General features: G+C 40.0%; 2 protein-coding genes across 2 annotated transcripts in view; both read right to left on the reverse strand.

Annotated features, from left to right (window-relative positions):
• Positions 1–16,056, reverse strand: part of LOC128615330 (axin-2-like) — a 308,706-nt gene that overhangs the window by 153,922 nt on the left and 138,728 nt on the right. The gene's annotated exons all lie outside the window — the stretch shown is intronic.
• Positions 541–10,777, reverse strand: LOC128615332 (beta-2-glycoprotein 1-like). The gene is made up of 7 exons (XM_053637311.1): positions 10,599–10,777; positions 9,040–9,216; positions 4,486–4,582; positions 3,063–3,139; positions 2,775–2,963; positions 2,297–2,476; positions 541–803 (listed from the first exon to the last, which is right to left on the reverse strand). The coding sequence occupies exons 1-7, from the start codon at positions 10,672–10,674 to the stop codon at positions 790–792; spliced, it is 810 nt and encodes a 269-aa protein (XP_053493286.1). The 5' UTR covers positions 10,675–10,777; the 3' UTR covers positions 541–789.

The following is a 16,056-nucleotide window of genomic DNA, read 5'->3' on the forward strand; positions in this document are numbered from 1 at the left end:
CGCATGAAACAGGAAGGTATGTAAATGCACAAATGGTGAGGGGCTTCACCTGTTCGCACCTGAGTCGACAAAGAAACAAAGAGAAAAAGGTGCCAACACAGGAACCAGGAAACAGACAGAAGGGGTGTTCACAGGGAGGAGAGAGTGTTCACAGTAAACTTATCACAACGCGACACCGCTGGAACCCCACCCACAAACTTATGACAGCAGTTGTTGGATAAATTCTGCATGGAGTTGGGATATCACAACATGACTTTCCTTACAACAGCATACGGCACTACTGGAGCAATAGCTGGAGCTGCGGCCTATGCTGGGATTGATGACACAACAGTTGCAACTGCTCTGATGGCTTCAAAATGATCAAGGCAACTGTCATCGTCCTTCTGGAACATCTTTTCATAATAATATGCTTACAATGAGTAATTGTAATTTATTGATCCTTGCATGTTTGGATATGAAAAGCTGCATGAATGATGTGATAGTTTATGTATTGTTCATTAATTCATTGTTGAATAACCCAGACATTTCACATACTATCAGTGCGTTTTGTTTTGCTTTATTAAGAATGTTGCTATTAACCAAGCTCCAAAAACATAATGGCACATCAAAAAAAAAAAAAAAAAAAGCATAACGGCAGATCCCTGAAGCGCAGTGAGGCAATCCAGCTGAGCACAGTCATCATTAATTGATGTTGCTTTGAAGTGACACTTGAGAGAGCAAGGATATTCCATTCGACTTGCTTCGATTCCTCTCTCCTCACATCTTATCCTTGCATCCTTCTCTCACATCCTAAGTGGGTGGAGCTAAGATGCAAGGAAAGGAAGCAAGGAAAGGAAATGAGGATACACAACTAAGAAATGAGAAGCACTCCTATATTTTCGGTATAGGTTAAGGTAGTGGAGCAGCTAGTTTCTCCTTAGCAGTTAGGTAAGAAGAGGGTTCAAACAAATCTCATTCTCTCCCGAGGGAGCCACATGTTAAACCGACTGTTACTCCACACATGATGTTTGTTTTCAAGAAGCTAGATTTTGTAATATATCTCGTATATGGTGTGTAAATTGTTATCTCATGTATATAGTTTTCAGCTTTGTAATCAACTTTGTAAATATTAAGCACTACTGCATGGTCTCCTCCTTCCTCCATCAACCCAGCTATGCTCCATCCAACTCCAGTCTATGTTACTTTCCCTGCACTAATCCCCCTAGGTTAAAGCCCAAAAGTAGCAGGGTCGTAATGCTCAATTTCTTCCACTCCAAACATGTCTTCATGGAGGTTGGTTTGTGCGCAGTGACATTATCATGCTTGAACAGGTTTACGTTGCTTAGTTCCATAAAAGGGAAATTGCAATCCTACAGCATAAAAAGACATCCTATACAATTGTGTGTTGCCAAATTTGTGGCAACAATTTCAGGAAGACCCACATATAGGTGTGATGGTGAGGTGCCCACAAACTTTTGGCCATATAGTGTACTGCAAATCAGAAATGCACACCACTGTTTGCTTGTTTCCCACAAAAAGACTAAGAATCAGAAGAAAGACCCATGTTCCTTGTGTCCAAACATTTTGACCAAAGTCTTTTCGTGCTGAAACCTAGCAATCCTCCCCCACAAGCTTCAGCGAGTTCTTTAAAGTTCAACATTAAAGGAAAAAAACACATGCTTGTGTGACTTTTATTTTTGGTTTCGCTTGTCAGGATCCCAGTCCCTGAAGCTGGCAAGCTTTAAATTTTTTTTTTATTATTTAAAAACTATATAAATACTCTGCCTGCTTTTCATATTTGTGTTCGTTTAGGACGTCTGTTCACCTGAATAATGTATTCATATCTGGTTACACTCAGAAGGCATTTAGTTGAGGTGTATCAAGACTGGGATCACACAAGACGCAACTAGAAAGTTGTGTGAGTGGTAGGTCTTTACTTTCATGAGCCGTCAGATATGTAATTACAGCATCCTTAGTAACTGCCTGGTCATGGAAGTTTAAATTAGTCAACTAGTTTGTTAGTAGAACAAACTAAAGCCAAGTCCTGTGGGCACACGCTCACTCCACTGTCAATCACAGCAACAGTAGCTAATTGTGGGCATCTGTGAGCTCATGAATGCAGAAGAAGGTCAATCCTCTGGGTGTGCTACACTGCCATGTGAGCTAACATGACTTGCTGTCTTCATGAGTCTAAAACAACCCTTTGGCTTAAGCTGTGCCTAGTTTGAGTTTAAAGCACAGCACTGCGTTATACCCCTAGTGAGTAGAGTTTATGGAGGAGATGTGTGTGTGGGTGTGTGTGTATGCAACAGCATACCTTTACATGTAGGAATTCTAGACCATGAGCCAGTTTCTTCACATTCAACCTCGGCAGGTCCATCAAGGATGTAGGGACTGTGACAGCCATATTTGACTTTTTCATTATACCCATGCTGTCGCAGCTCAGCAAATGACAGAAAGCCATTCTCTATTTGTAAGGGCACAGGGCACACTACCACTGCACAAAGGGGGAAAAAAAAAAGGATGAAAGTATCTCAGTGGTTAAAGGGATGGTTTGGTGGAAAGTGTACTGAAACCTAATCTTCGTCTTAACACCAAATGTCATCAATCAGCCTGTTTAGTGTCTGAAGGAACCTACGATTTGGATTACAGCCAGCAATACTGTCAGAGATTATAGAAAACTTAACCCACATCTTATGACCAATCAGATTTGAGAATTCAACAGCGCTGTGGTATCATGTCTGATAAAAAGACTTGTTTTTATCATTCAGGATGTGGATGTATTTCATACTCACACTTGCACTCTGGTGGTTTCGACCATGTGCCGTCGGCAGTGCATGTGGCTCTCTTATCACCAACGAGAACCATGGGAGGCATACACTCATAAAGCCCTCCAAAACCGAACTCTACGGTGTCCCCGTTGAAATGCCTGTCATACACGATTTTGGTGTTAGGTGGAATAGGCGGAAGACCACAAGTAACAGCTGGGGGAATAAAAACAAAACGCTGATTAGACTGTGATGCAGGACATCGGGTTTTAGTTAAGCCTGGTTAGTTTGGTCATGATTAATGTGTTGGCGTACGTTCACACTGTGGAGTGGAGTCACTCCACTGGCCTGTGTGTAAGCATTCACTGGAACTGGCTCCAACCAGGACATATCTAAACACACACAAATAAACACCAGAATGATGTTATATACACAATGAGAAGACCAGGGCACAGCATCGTTTTCTATTCGAGTGAGTTATCTGAGTCGAAATGGCTGTTCTTTTCAGACATGGAAGTGTTTCCAGTTGCATTTGGAATATTTGAATGAATATTTGTAATATAACATTCATGAGTACAGAAGCTCTGAACCACAAGTTTTGGGGAAAAAAAAAAAAACGTTGAAATGTTGCAACATCATTAATTTGACTTAATGTCTTGTTACTTGATATTATGATATTATGATTAAGATATTATGTTGTTATTTTTATGTATTATTTTAATTTGACTTCGTAACCCATTATGTCAAGTTAATATCTCATTATATTGACTCCTAACACTTAAACTGACAGAATTCCATAATGGTCATAACGGTCATTTTGACCATTTGAATTGCTCATACCATGCCTCAAACAAATTAAAATTAATTAACAATCAGTACACATACTGTATCTTTGTCAAATGAATTTGGCTTACTTACGATCTGAGAAACAGCATAAGGAATAAGAACCATTATTACTGTAAGCTAATATTTTTATAAATTATTCTTATTGATAATAATTCCTAATAATTCCTTAGATTTATTTAGTGCTATATATCTTATATTATATATTATATATCTATTATATATTAATTAGAAACAATGATATAAAATTGACATGAATAGACATTAACTTGAAACACTTCTAAACCTACTGACTGTTAGAACGCACTGACACTGGAGACTCCTTCCATAAATATGAAATAAATGTCTACTTGTATCAGCAACATATGAGTCATGATGTAATCATGTCAGTAATGATACACTATCTTGAAATAACAAGTTATTAAGCCAAATATAACAAGATGCTAAGTCATAGCAATTCAAAATTTACTGTTAACCAGCACTGATACTAGAGACTCATTCCTTAAATGTTAAATAAATGGCTACTTACAGAAAGCTGCACCATATCAACAACATATCCATATTGACACATGAAATTACGACATAGCACTTCAAACCTTACTGTTCCAAATTGCTCACACTGGAAACTCCTTCCACAGATGATAAATAAATGTCTCCAAAGCTTCGCCTTATCAACATGTCAATAGTGACCTCTTGAAATAACAAGTCATTAAGTCGAAATAATGAGATATGAAATTGAAATGATGTCACAGTACTTCAAAATTTACTTTATCAAAGCACTGACACTGGAGACTCCTTTCCTAAATGTTTCATAAATGGCATAGCACTTCAATATTTTTTTCTTGCGGCTCAGGGTTTCCGTACATAAAAAAAAAAAACAGTGAAATGCAGTCACCCTTCATTGCAGGAATATGTGATGACGCTTTTGTAAACAATCTTGTTGAAGTCCGCGTTTCCGTTCGTTGGCGGTTCAGGAACCGGACACCGCTTTGCTGTGTGAGAAGATTAGAGCATAATAAAACTCACACCATGGGAATGTGCATGTGTGGTGCATGTGGCGTGCATGCATGTAACTAATTTAAGTGCCTTTGTACTGATTATTGCTTATATAAAACCGCCGTGTGTGGAGGAAATCAAAGCATGTTTGATAAGTTGAGCTGAAACTGAGCTTTAGTGAGTATGACAGCACTGGGAGAAACACTAAAGCCTGTGTTTACAGATGTCTCAAAAAGTAAACACAGCAAGGCCTAATATGACTGCAGCATAAGAGTGGGATCAAAGGTTTATTTTGTGTATGTGTGTCACATGTGCGTGTTCTGTTGCGTAAGAATATTTATCTGATACTGGTTTTAAAGAACGGTTGAGTAAGTAAGTAATACATCTTAATGGTGCATACTGTTTATAGGAAAACAGTCAACAACGGGGTGGTGTGATGCCTCGACATGATTCCTATAATAAAGTAAAATAATTTAATTATTCTTTAATTTATTCTTATACCACAGCAATTTTCCAAATTACAAAATGATTTAAAAAGCGCACCTTTTTAAACATAAATCCATTTATAGTTATGTTTAGAGTTAATGTTATGGAATGTTTGCAAAAACATGTTAGTTCCTGTTAGTAGCTAATAAACCGTAATTTTTTGTTCCTCGCCATCTCTCTCTTTTTTCTCTTTAAAAAGATTTTCTCATGTCAGAAAACTGACTGTTAGAAAGTGTTGACTCTGGGAGACTCTTTCACTATACAAGCTGTTAAATAAACAAACTCCTTACAGAAAGCAAGTGTGTATGTGTTTCTTTGTTAAATTATTTGCAAATTAAGTGCAGGGTGAAAATACATTATTATCTATATACTTTGCATATTTATCCATCCTTGGGGAATAATGATGCTAAATTGTATTCTGTTATGTTAAAAGCGGAGAAGGACTAGAGACTACGACTCCCATCAGCCACTGCACCTAGTCACATGTCTTGATTGAGCTGTTTCAAGTTTTGGCTCATTAGCACCGGTGTATATATATATACCTTGGGCACTGCACTTGTGGTCTTGCATTGTTTGGTCTGTCTACCTGTATCATGTTATGCGCACGCTTGTTTCATGTTTCTATGTTTGTACTTTGCCACAAGTCTTGATTTGTGTTTTGTTTTGTACATTATTAAATGTTCAACTTCAGATCTGCGTTTGCCTCCGTCTCAACCTTCAAGCATGACAGAACGCAAGACCCTATAAAATGGATGCAACAGATCTTTTCAGCGTCCAAGAGGCCCCTTTTGAAAGGGAAAAACCGAGGTGGGAGAAAGAGGGAGATTATCCCTGATCAAAGCCAATCAGGAATGGCTCAATGTGATGTACTCCTTCAGGGCGTATATCAAGAAGGAGCCTTCCAACCAGGCTGAAACCATCTCCTACCCTCCCTGCCCCACTAAGGATGTTGATCTGCTTCCCTCCCCTACTGTGGATCTCGTTCAGCCTGCCGAGTCAACGGAGAACATCAATCAGTCTCCCTGTTCAGCTGAGGACTCTTCTCAGTCTCCCTGTTCAGTTGAGGATGCTGCTCAGTCTCCCTGTTCACCTGAGGACTCTGCTCAGTCTCCCTGTTCAGCTGAGGATGCTGCTCATTCTCCCTTGTTCAGCTGAGGACGCTGCTCAGCATCCCTGTTCAGCTGAGGATGCCGCTCAGTCTCTCCCTGTTCAGCTGAGTACGCCACTCAGTCTCCCTGTTCAGCTGAGTACGCCGCTCAGTCTCTCCCTGTTCAGCTGAGTACGCCACTCAGTGTCCCTGTTCAGCTGAGGACGCCGCTCAGTCTCTCCCTGTTCAGCTGAGTACGCCGCTCAGTCTCTCCCTGTTCAGCTGAGGATGCCGCTCAGTCTCCTTGTTCAGCTGAGGACGTTGCTCGACCTCCTGGTGTGGCCAAGAGCTCCGCTTTACTTCCCTGCTCTGGACGTCACTACGCCAGGCTACTCTTCGGACATCGTTCCACCTTCCTACTCAACTGCAGGGGCGGATTTAATGATTTGGGGGCCCTAGGCAAAATATATGAATGGGGCCCTCATTTCAGTGTTTTAATATCAATATTTAAATTTTCACCATATGTTATTTAGCATTAATAGCAATAATCAGGGGTCTGGGACCAAAAAATGGCCAGGGACTGTCTGGCCCAGAGCGGACCACCACACCCAGCCCACAACACGCCACATCATAACACACCAGCTCACTGATGGTTAGACCAATTTTTAACACCACTAACTAGCATAAAAATATAACCGAAACATAAAAGCTATTTAAACATATTTATTTGAAGTAGCACTGAACAGATATCAAGTCATATTTGTAAAATAGGCAAACAAAACAGAAGAACGGTGTGACAAAGAATTGAAAACAATCAAGACAGCATGTTAGCTAGTCAGGGGGCATCATCTGGATGCAGTGTAGGAGAGCTGGACCACTCAGCTGTACAACTCCTGAATCAGGACTGAAACTATTTTTTAGCACTAACATGAATCCACATCTACTCATTTTACACCCCTTCCCCCCCAAATTAAACCACTATTACTACGACTACTACTATTAGTACTACTACTATAACAACAACAACAACAACAACAACAACAATAATAATAATAATAATAATAATAATAATACAATATAATAATAATACATTTTATTTTCTAATATTAATATTATGAAATAAATCTTGATATTAGGCCTATATTAATAAATAAGTCTATTTCACTATGACCACTAACCAAGAGCAAACAATAAGTCACTGTATGGTAGAGTATGACAGCAACTTATTAAAATATTCTTCTTTTTTCTAAATTTTGGTAATATTTAAACATATTTACTTGAAGTAGCCCTGAACTTGAATCCACATCTGAATGGCCCACTATCATCATGTGACAATAAACTCACCTACTGCTTCATTTGGGAGCAGGTCAGCAGAACTTTAGGTGGGAATGAGGTAAAGAGAGAGAGAGAGTGAGAGAGAGAAAGAGAGAGAGAGAGAGAGAGAGAGAGAGAGAGTGAGAGAGAGAGAAGGAACCCTGTTCCTTGTCCCAGCCTCACTGTTCTTTTACTGTAATGCTAGAGCCATCAGCACCTGCATAAATGCTATTTGCCATAATGCCAAAGGCAAAATCTGTTCATTTAAAACACTTCACAGGCTGTGATAAAAACTTTTTGCATTCCTCCCGCTTTCTCCTTTTTTCAGCACCGCTGCTTCACTTAATTTTTGCTCTATCTGTACACTACACGTGACGTTGCCTACGTTTGCACATGATGGCTTCTTTCTTCCTGAATTATTTCCGCAGATGCACAGTAAAATTGTGGAATAGTCTTGGTCGAGGACGTCGCTGTGCCATCCTGCTCGGCTGAAGATGTCGCGCTACCATCCTGCTCGGCTGAAGATGTCGCGCTACCATCCTGCTCGGCTGAGAACGTCACTCTAACGTCCTGCTCGGCTGAGGATGTCGTTCTGCCTCCATGCTCCGCTTCGTGCCGTATGTCGCTCCCCCTCCCTGCTCCATGGAGGACATTGCGCCCCATTCATGCTTCGTGGAGAGCATCGTTTCTCCGTCTGGCCTCACATAGAACTTCGCTCCCCCCTCTGGCCTCGCAGAGAACTTTACTCCCCCCTCTGGCCTCGCAGAGAACTTTACTCCCTCCTCTGGCCTCGCAGAGAGCGTCGCCTCCCCCTCTAGCTTCATGGTGAACGTTGATCCCCCCTTGGGCTCTGTCTTGAGCTTCATTCCCCCAGCTGTCGCTCCGCGCTCAAGCCAGGCCAGGGATATCACGTCACCTTTATGTGGAGCGGAAGAGACCGGCCCCACATCTGAGCCTCAGAGAACACGCCAAGCATCCTGTCCAGCCCCGCGAGGGATGACACACAATTGAACTCGGAAGTGCTTAGGGATATCTGGTCTGTGGGTCCCCACCTGAACTGATTACACACTTCAGGAGCTGCACTTAAGGGGGGGATCTTCATATAAATAGCAGAGAAGGACTAGAGACCACGATTCCCTGTTTGGGGAATACACGTCTTGATTCACCTGTTTCACGTTTTGTCTCATTAACACTGGTGTATATATAGTCACGTTCGGCACTGCACTAGTGGTCTTGCGTTGTTTGGTCTGTCTATCTGTATCATGTTATGCTCATGCTTGTTTCATGTTTCTTTATTTGTTCCTTGCCACATGTTCTAGAAGTCTTGTTTTGTGTTTTGTTTTGTACATTATTAAATGCGTTTGCATCCATCTCAACCTCAAGCATGACATATTCATATAAAATGGAGTCCTAATGCACACTATCTGTGAAATTTGTGTGACATTACTGAAACACTGGATGCAGTTTGAGGGAGATTTTGCATGTGACTACAAATATAACCATATAAGATGAGATTTATCAATTCTCTACTCGGTACATGTTTGTGTACAGTGTGTTTTATCTCACGGGAGCACTTCAGCTGCCGCTCGGTCCACTCTCCATTACTTTTGCAGGTTATTTTGCGTGACCCTCCGATGCTTGAGTAACCCTGTATGCATGACAGTGTAACCTCTGTTCCTGGCTCGAAAAATAGCTGTCCTCCACTCAGTTCTGTGCCATCCTCCTCAGGAGGCCGGGGACACACTGGAACACACACACACACACACACACACACACACAATAAAGGTATGCCTCAGGCCGACTTTGGAGCTCTGTTCTGGTTTAAATGACACCTGAGGCACTGCTATGGAGCTTATTATGTTTCAGTCAATCATTTTCCCCAGGTCAGAGACTTTGTTAATTCAATCACATTTTTGGGAGAATTTATATATGTATTTATTTACATATTTTTAAGATATGGCTAACCTGTTTACAATATTAAACCTCTGTTCATAGCAATTTTTGATTTAGTTGTGGCTTAGTGGTTAGCACGTTCGCCTCACACCGCCAGGGTTGGGGGTTCAATTCCCACCGTGGCCCTGTGTGTGCGGAGTTTGCATGTTCTTCCCGTGCTGTGGGAGTTTCCTCTGGGTACTCCGGTTTCCTCCCCCAGTCCAAAGACATGCATGGTAGGCTGACTGGCATGTCCAAAGTGTCTGTGAGTATGAATGGGTGTGTGTATGTGCTTGTGCCCTGTGATGGATTGGCACCCTGTCCAGGGTGTACCCTGCCTTGTGCCCCATGATCCCTGGCTCCAGGGTGACCCTGAAGGAAGGATAAGCGGTATAGAAGATGGATGGATGGATGAATTGATTTGTGAATTGTGAAGCCAGTATTGTGTATCATTACATCCCTAATCATTAATTAGGAAAATAAATAGATTAAGGAAGAAAGAAAGAAATAATGAACTTACATAAGTAATGCTAACAATTCAGACAAAACTTGCACAATTTTCCCCTTAAGCGAAATGTAATCTAGAAGCAAAAACATTTTGGTGGTGTCTTTAATTCTGCACTGGAGCCATGAATGTTGAAAACAAGTAAAGGAAAGTTATATCTACAAATTTAGCGTTGTCAAAACTGCATTTCTAAATCATCACACACACACACACACACTGCCTGATTCATCTCAATGCTCTACTTCAGCTTGAAGCGTCTGTCCTTATTACTCACTTTCTGCTGCTGTGAATGGTCCCACATGGACATACTACAGATTAGCACTTGCCAAACAGTTTATGCCCAAGTCTTCCCCTTGGGAAGATCTAGCAGATCATCTAACCTGAATACTGTAGATGTGTACCTAAGGACTGCTGCTGTAATTATAAAGATGCTCATCCTAGCAGGTTAATCACAATGATTTCCTGGTTTCCTCATTAGAGATCCAAATCTACATCTGGATTTCGGTAAATTCTATTTATGGATTAAATATTTCTTATTAAAAAACTGTCCCTGTTTACCCGGTTAATAGAAGAAAAAAAGGCCCCAAATACTGTTTCCTTGCTACCTAGTGCTCAAGTTATCCCCCCAATCAATAAAACATTCAGTCAGTCATAAATCCATCAATCAGAAGTTAGTGCTTTACTTTACCTTTGTCTGTTGTTTCAGCTGTGATCAGCCACGCGTGACATATAAGCAGCAGCAACCACTGAAATGCTGGCCTCATCCTTATTTTTGAGTGTTTTTGGTTTGCTGATACTGACTACAAGCACTTTTCTGAGCTGTTTGTAGAAATTTCGTTTAAACAAGCTGGGGGAGGTGATGGAGAAATGGGCTCATTGTCATTTACCAGCATTCAGAAATCTCTGACCTTCTGACTGTTTGTACACTCCCTTCCTCTTCCCTTGAGCCTTACACAACCAGTCAAAGCTGTTTGTGTCAGCAACAGCTTATTCCTCTATTCGCGTTTCAAGGCATGAGATTAGAAGTTTTTCCAGAGTGTGTTAGGTCAGCAAAATTGTCATGAACACTTATAGATAAATATCTTTATTTAAAATGTCATTGTGGCACTGTTGAACAGTTATTTGTTATTTGGCTGTTCTGTCTGACTCAAATGACAAATCTGTCCTGAGCTCAAAGGTCAGAACAAGACATTTGTTTAATGTAGAAATGTACCTTTGACTCCCTGTTTTTTCAAAACCTCCGGTTTTAGTAGACAGGGTATAAAAGGTGGACTGACATCAAATTGCATTTAGAAAACAATAGTTCCAGTTGTCCAAGATGGCAGCATCTCTATTGTTACAGTACACCACCCAACAATGCAAATATTTATATCTATTTCTATCTATTTTGGGGAAAAAAAATTCCATAAGACTCATAGCAAAACTAAAGAAGAAAATCTCTAGACACCAAACGCGTCTTTGTTCCATGATGAAATTTGGGGTAAGATAATGTAGCATGCAGGGGAATGAGGCAGGGCACAAGTGCATTTAATTTAGGTCCAACCAACAGTATGTAATCAATGTAATCAGTGTCCCTGGCATTGGTCAAAGCACATGCAGACAAAATCACACAAAGATAATATATATTCAGTGTGAAAACAAGCAGGGGTCAAAACCGGGAAGTACAATGGCATAAGTGAACCTTTGCTTTCAGTATGTGGTGTGACCCCCTTGTGCAGCAATAAGTACAAATAAACGTTTCCGGTAACTGTTGATCAGTCCTGCACATCGACTTGGAGAATTTTAGCCCGTTCCTCAGTACAGAACAGCTTCAACTCTGGGATGTGGTTGGGTTTCAACACATGAACTTCTTGCTTCAGGTCCTTCCACAACATTGCTATTGGATTAAGGTCAGGACTTTGACTTGGCCATTCCAAAACATTCATTTATTCTTCTTTAACCATTCTTTGGTAGAATGACTTGTGTGCTTAAGGTTATTGACGTGCTGTATGACCGACATCCTCTTGAGATTCAGTTCACAGACAGATATCCTGACATTTTCCTTTAGAACCTGCTGGTATAATACAGAATTCAATGTTCCATCAATGATGGCAAGCCATCCTCACCCAGATGCAGCAAAACAGGCTCAAACCATGATACTACCACCACCACAGATGGGATAAGGTTCTTATGATAGAATACAGTATTTTTCTTTCTCCAAGCATAATAGTTTCTATTTTGGTCTCATCCATCCACAAAACATTTTTCCAATAGCCCTCGGGCTTGTCCTTGCAACCCTGCCATGAACACCGTTGTTGTTCAGTGTTGTCCTGGTGGTGGACTCATGAACATGAACATGAAGAACATGAAGCCAATGTGAGAGAGGCCTTTAGTTGCTTAGAAGATACCCTGGGTTCGTTTGTGACCTCGCGGACTATTACACGTCTTGCCCTTGGAGTGATCTTTGTTGGTTGACCGCTCCTGGGAATGATAACAATGGTCTTGAATTTCCTCAATTTGTACACATCATGTTTGCATCCCATTGATTGAAAACACCTGACTCTAATTTCACATTCAAATTAACTGCTAATCCTATAGATTCACATACTTTTACAAATACGTAATATTGGATCTTTTCCCTCAATAAATCAATGACTAAGTATAATATTTTTTGTCTCGTCTGTTTAATTTGGTTCTCTTTGTCTACTTTTAGGACTTGTGTGAAAATCTGATAATGTTTTAGATCTTATTTATGCAGATATATAGAACATTCTTAAAGGTTCACAAACTTTCAAGCACCACTGTACGTGCTTGCTTTTTGCTAAAACATATAATTAATGTAGATCTTCTTTATATGTCAGATATGACATTGCTCTTGGCATCCATGTTTTTCCAAGCAAAAGCACCGGAATGCACATAGATCAGATCTCTAAGACAACACACACACACACACACACACACACACACACACACACACACACACACATACAAAAAAAAAAAAATCCCAGCAATGTATTCATAGACAAACTAATCAAGGAGTAACATAGAACAGGTGATCACAATCAGGTAACAAATCATGGACAGGACTAGACAGCCTGCTAATTCAAAAGTAATTCAGTTATGTGGGAAAACCATGCACATGGCAATGCTGCCTATAAAGTTCGAAGCAACACCCATAACACTAATTTATACCTGTTTTTTGGAGACAGACAAAACTCATGTGCAAATCTGGCCTCTGCTTAGTATACAGTGGCCCCCAAAAGTATTTGGACAGTTTAGCCACACTTACTAAAATATGAATTTCACTACATTAAAGAAAGATACCACAAGCACACTTTGCAAGCAATAGTTTATGTGATGAACTATACCATGTAGTTCCTAAGGGCACCTGTAAGAAATTGAAGGTAATTGATTATTAATGATCTTGGGACTAGATAAAAAGGTAAAAATAATTGCAAAAATTACTACAAAGAGGGATGAAAGTTTTGATAAAAGGTCTAGCATCATCTGTTTGCACAAAGAAGGTCATACTATTTGCCAGATCAGCAAAAAAAAACTAAATCTTCCTTCCTCCACAGTTGGATATGATGTAAACAGGTTCAAAGATTAAGGACTTGTGAATAAAAACAGACAATGTCCAGGCATAATTGTGAATAAATTCAAGTCAAACAATTGAGAAACAGAAGGGCCTGCTTCCCACAACAATTGGAATAACTAGATACAATTTTTTGCACAAAATTATTTGAAATACAATCAACGAGCATGGCTCCAGAAGGAGAGTAATGCAGCAGAAATGATTCATCAGCATCAAGAATAAAAAAGCAATGGTGAAATTTGCCGAAGAACATGCACGGAAAGACGGTAACTTCTGGAAAACTGTCTTATTTTCAGATGAATCTAAATTTTACTTGGGTGGAGGTGATGGTACAGCGTTTGTCTGGAGAAAGCCAGGAGAAGAAAGCCAATCAAACTGCATTAAGGGTGCTATAAAGTATGGAGGTGGCTGGGGCTGTTTTTCCTATATTTGTGAACTCATGAAGTCAGAGGAATCAGTCAAGAATTTATTCAAGCGACAGAAGTGGATATTTTTTAAAAAGCAGGATAATGATCCAAAGCAAACCAGTCACCTTTTGAAAGAACCCAGACTGAAACCCTATAAAGCATCAACGGGATGCAATGGGGAAGATATTAGCAGATTATTGATGCTCTAGTGTGGATGAACTGAAAGTTTTGTTGTTTGAAACTTGGAGGAAACTTCCACCATAGGGAATTGACACATAAACTGCTTGAGTCCCAAATGTCGTCAAGAAGTTCTTTGAAACTGAGTTCTTTTGAACGTAACAATTTACTTTTTGGGAACTGTTTTACTTAAAAAGTGTGCGTGTGGTCAATGTTCACTCTTATTTTTTGCAGCAATGAGCAAATAAAAAATTATCTGAGCGCAAATTTCAAAACTTTGAGCAACTCGAGCAAAAATTTCTTCTGTGAGTGTACTGGTATGTTATCATAACTAATGTAGTTTTATAGTTAACTTCTGTTAACAGTTTTACAACAAGTACAGCAACTAATAATAATACAAAAGTGCAATATTTTAATTAACCAGAAACATTTTATTAAACCCATATGCATATAATATATGTTCATCATGCATATACTGTATATATTTATCAAAGCAGCATCTAAAAACACAGATGGGGAAAAAAGTATTAGTTAAAACACCACATACACCACCACATGATTACAGGAAAAATGAAGAAAAAAGTATTGCTAGGCACTAAACAAATAAAAGTATCTTCAATCTTCTGTCTGTCTGTTTAACTTCAATGATTGTAGACCTTGTTTATTTATATACAATCCCTTGTTTCTGCTTATTTCTGCTGATCTATACACATACACCAAAACCTTTCAACAAAATTGAAAGCTTCAGTCAACTAATTAATACTTACTTCATACATTATAATGAAGATATGCTTAAGGAGTTATTAACATTTTTATAGGCCTGTATAGTAAACAGTAAGTCAAACACATTAATACTAAAATCTATTTATTTAGTATCGTAGCCTACCTTAAAACTTTTCCTGTCTGTTCTTGTCTGCTTTCCAATGGTTGTAGACCTTGTCCAGATTTATAAGGCCCTCTGCTCGTGTAGACGGGATTCATCAGACTGAAACCGCGTTCCTAGTCTGCACTAGATGCTTGGAATGTACCACAAATGTCAATCAACTCTACAAGCTTCAGTGAACCCCTCACTTTTTACTGTCCAGGTTTCATCTCGGCAAATGTCTGCAGCGCTCCCATCTTCCGTTTTTCTTTAATAGTGAACTTGAAATTCTTGTACTGCTGACAGATACGCTCTGTGGCAGTCTTGTCCGTTTATTTTAAAATGCCTTGGAACTTCTCTGTCAGTCTGGTTACTTCATCTATACCATGATCAAAATCGAGTGTTGAATCCAGTGGTTCTAGGTGAAAAGCAGACCATTCGTTAAGCTCACCTTCAGGAAATCGAGCATCAAGATGGTCACAGACCTTATGGACAAACAGAATAATTTCCTCTGTATTTACCACACTGTCACTTGGTAGGGAAGCGGTAGCTCAGTGGTTAAGATGTTGGACTTCTGATTGTGGAAGGTTGTGAGTTCAAATCCCAGCACTGCCAAGCTGCCACTGTTGGGCCCTTGAGCAAGGCCCTTAGCCCTCAACTGCTCAGTTGTATAAATGATATAATCATAAGTTGCTCTGGATAAGGTCGTTTGCCAAATGCTGTAATATAATGTCCTTGTTGTAACTTGATTCCAACAGCTTGTTCACTCGGTTGCTCCAGTAAACATGCTCTCCGAGATACTGAGAGCAGCATTTTTCCATTTTAGCTCTGGCAAGGCAATGGGCATCAATGATGGTAAGATTTCCTCGCTGCAAGGAGACACGGAGCTGAGCTAGTTCTTCAACACATCTCACAGCACAGTGAGAGCACCTCACTGCTTTTTGTGACAATATTTTGCAAATGGGTCGCCGTTGTCAGCTTCTTTCGTGCAGTACGCTGTTAGTACACTGTAATTGTGCAAAAATGCATTTACAGCTTGGCAACGTGACAGCCAACGTACATCATTCAAAGGTCTGAAAGACAGTGAATCCACCTCTAAAACATTTGCCAGCTCTTCGAATTTGCT

This window comes from Ictalurus furcatus, chromosome 12, assembly GCF_023375685.1.
Source record: "Ictalurus furcatus strain D&B chromosome 12, Billie_1.0, whole genome shotgun sequence".
Taxonomy (NCBI): domain Eukaryota; kingdom Metazoa; phylum Chordata; class Actinopteri; order Siluriformes; family Ictaluridae; genus Ictalurus; species Ictalurus furcatus.

What these genes read in the sequence shown, in the direction of transcription:
- LOC128615332 (XM_053637311.1), bottom strand. Translation starts at nt 10,674, where the DNA reads ATGAGGCCAGCATTTCAGTGGTTGCTGCTGCTTATATGTCACGCGTGG. An exon ending in GCGGCAGCTGAAGTGCTCCC is followed by an intron (nt 4,583 to 9,039) that starts GTGAGATAAAAC and finishes CTTCTCACACAG; the next exon opens with CAAAGCGGTGTCCGGTTCCT. An exon ending in GAAACCACCAGAGTGCAAGT is followed by an intron (nt 2,477 to 2,774) that starts GTGAGTATGAAA and finishes CCCTTTGTGCAG; the next exon opens with TGGTAGTGTGCCCTGTGCCC.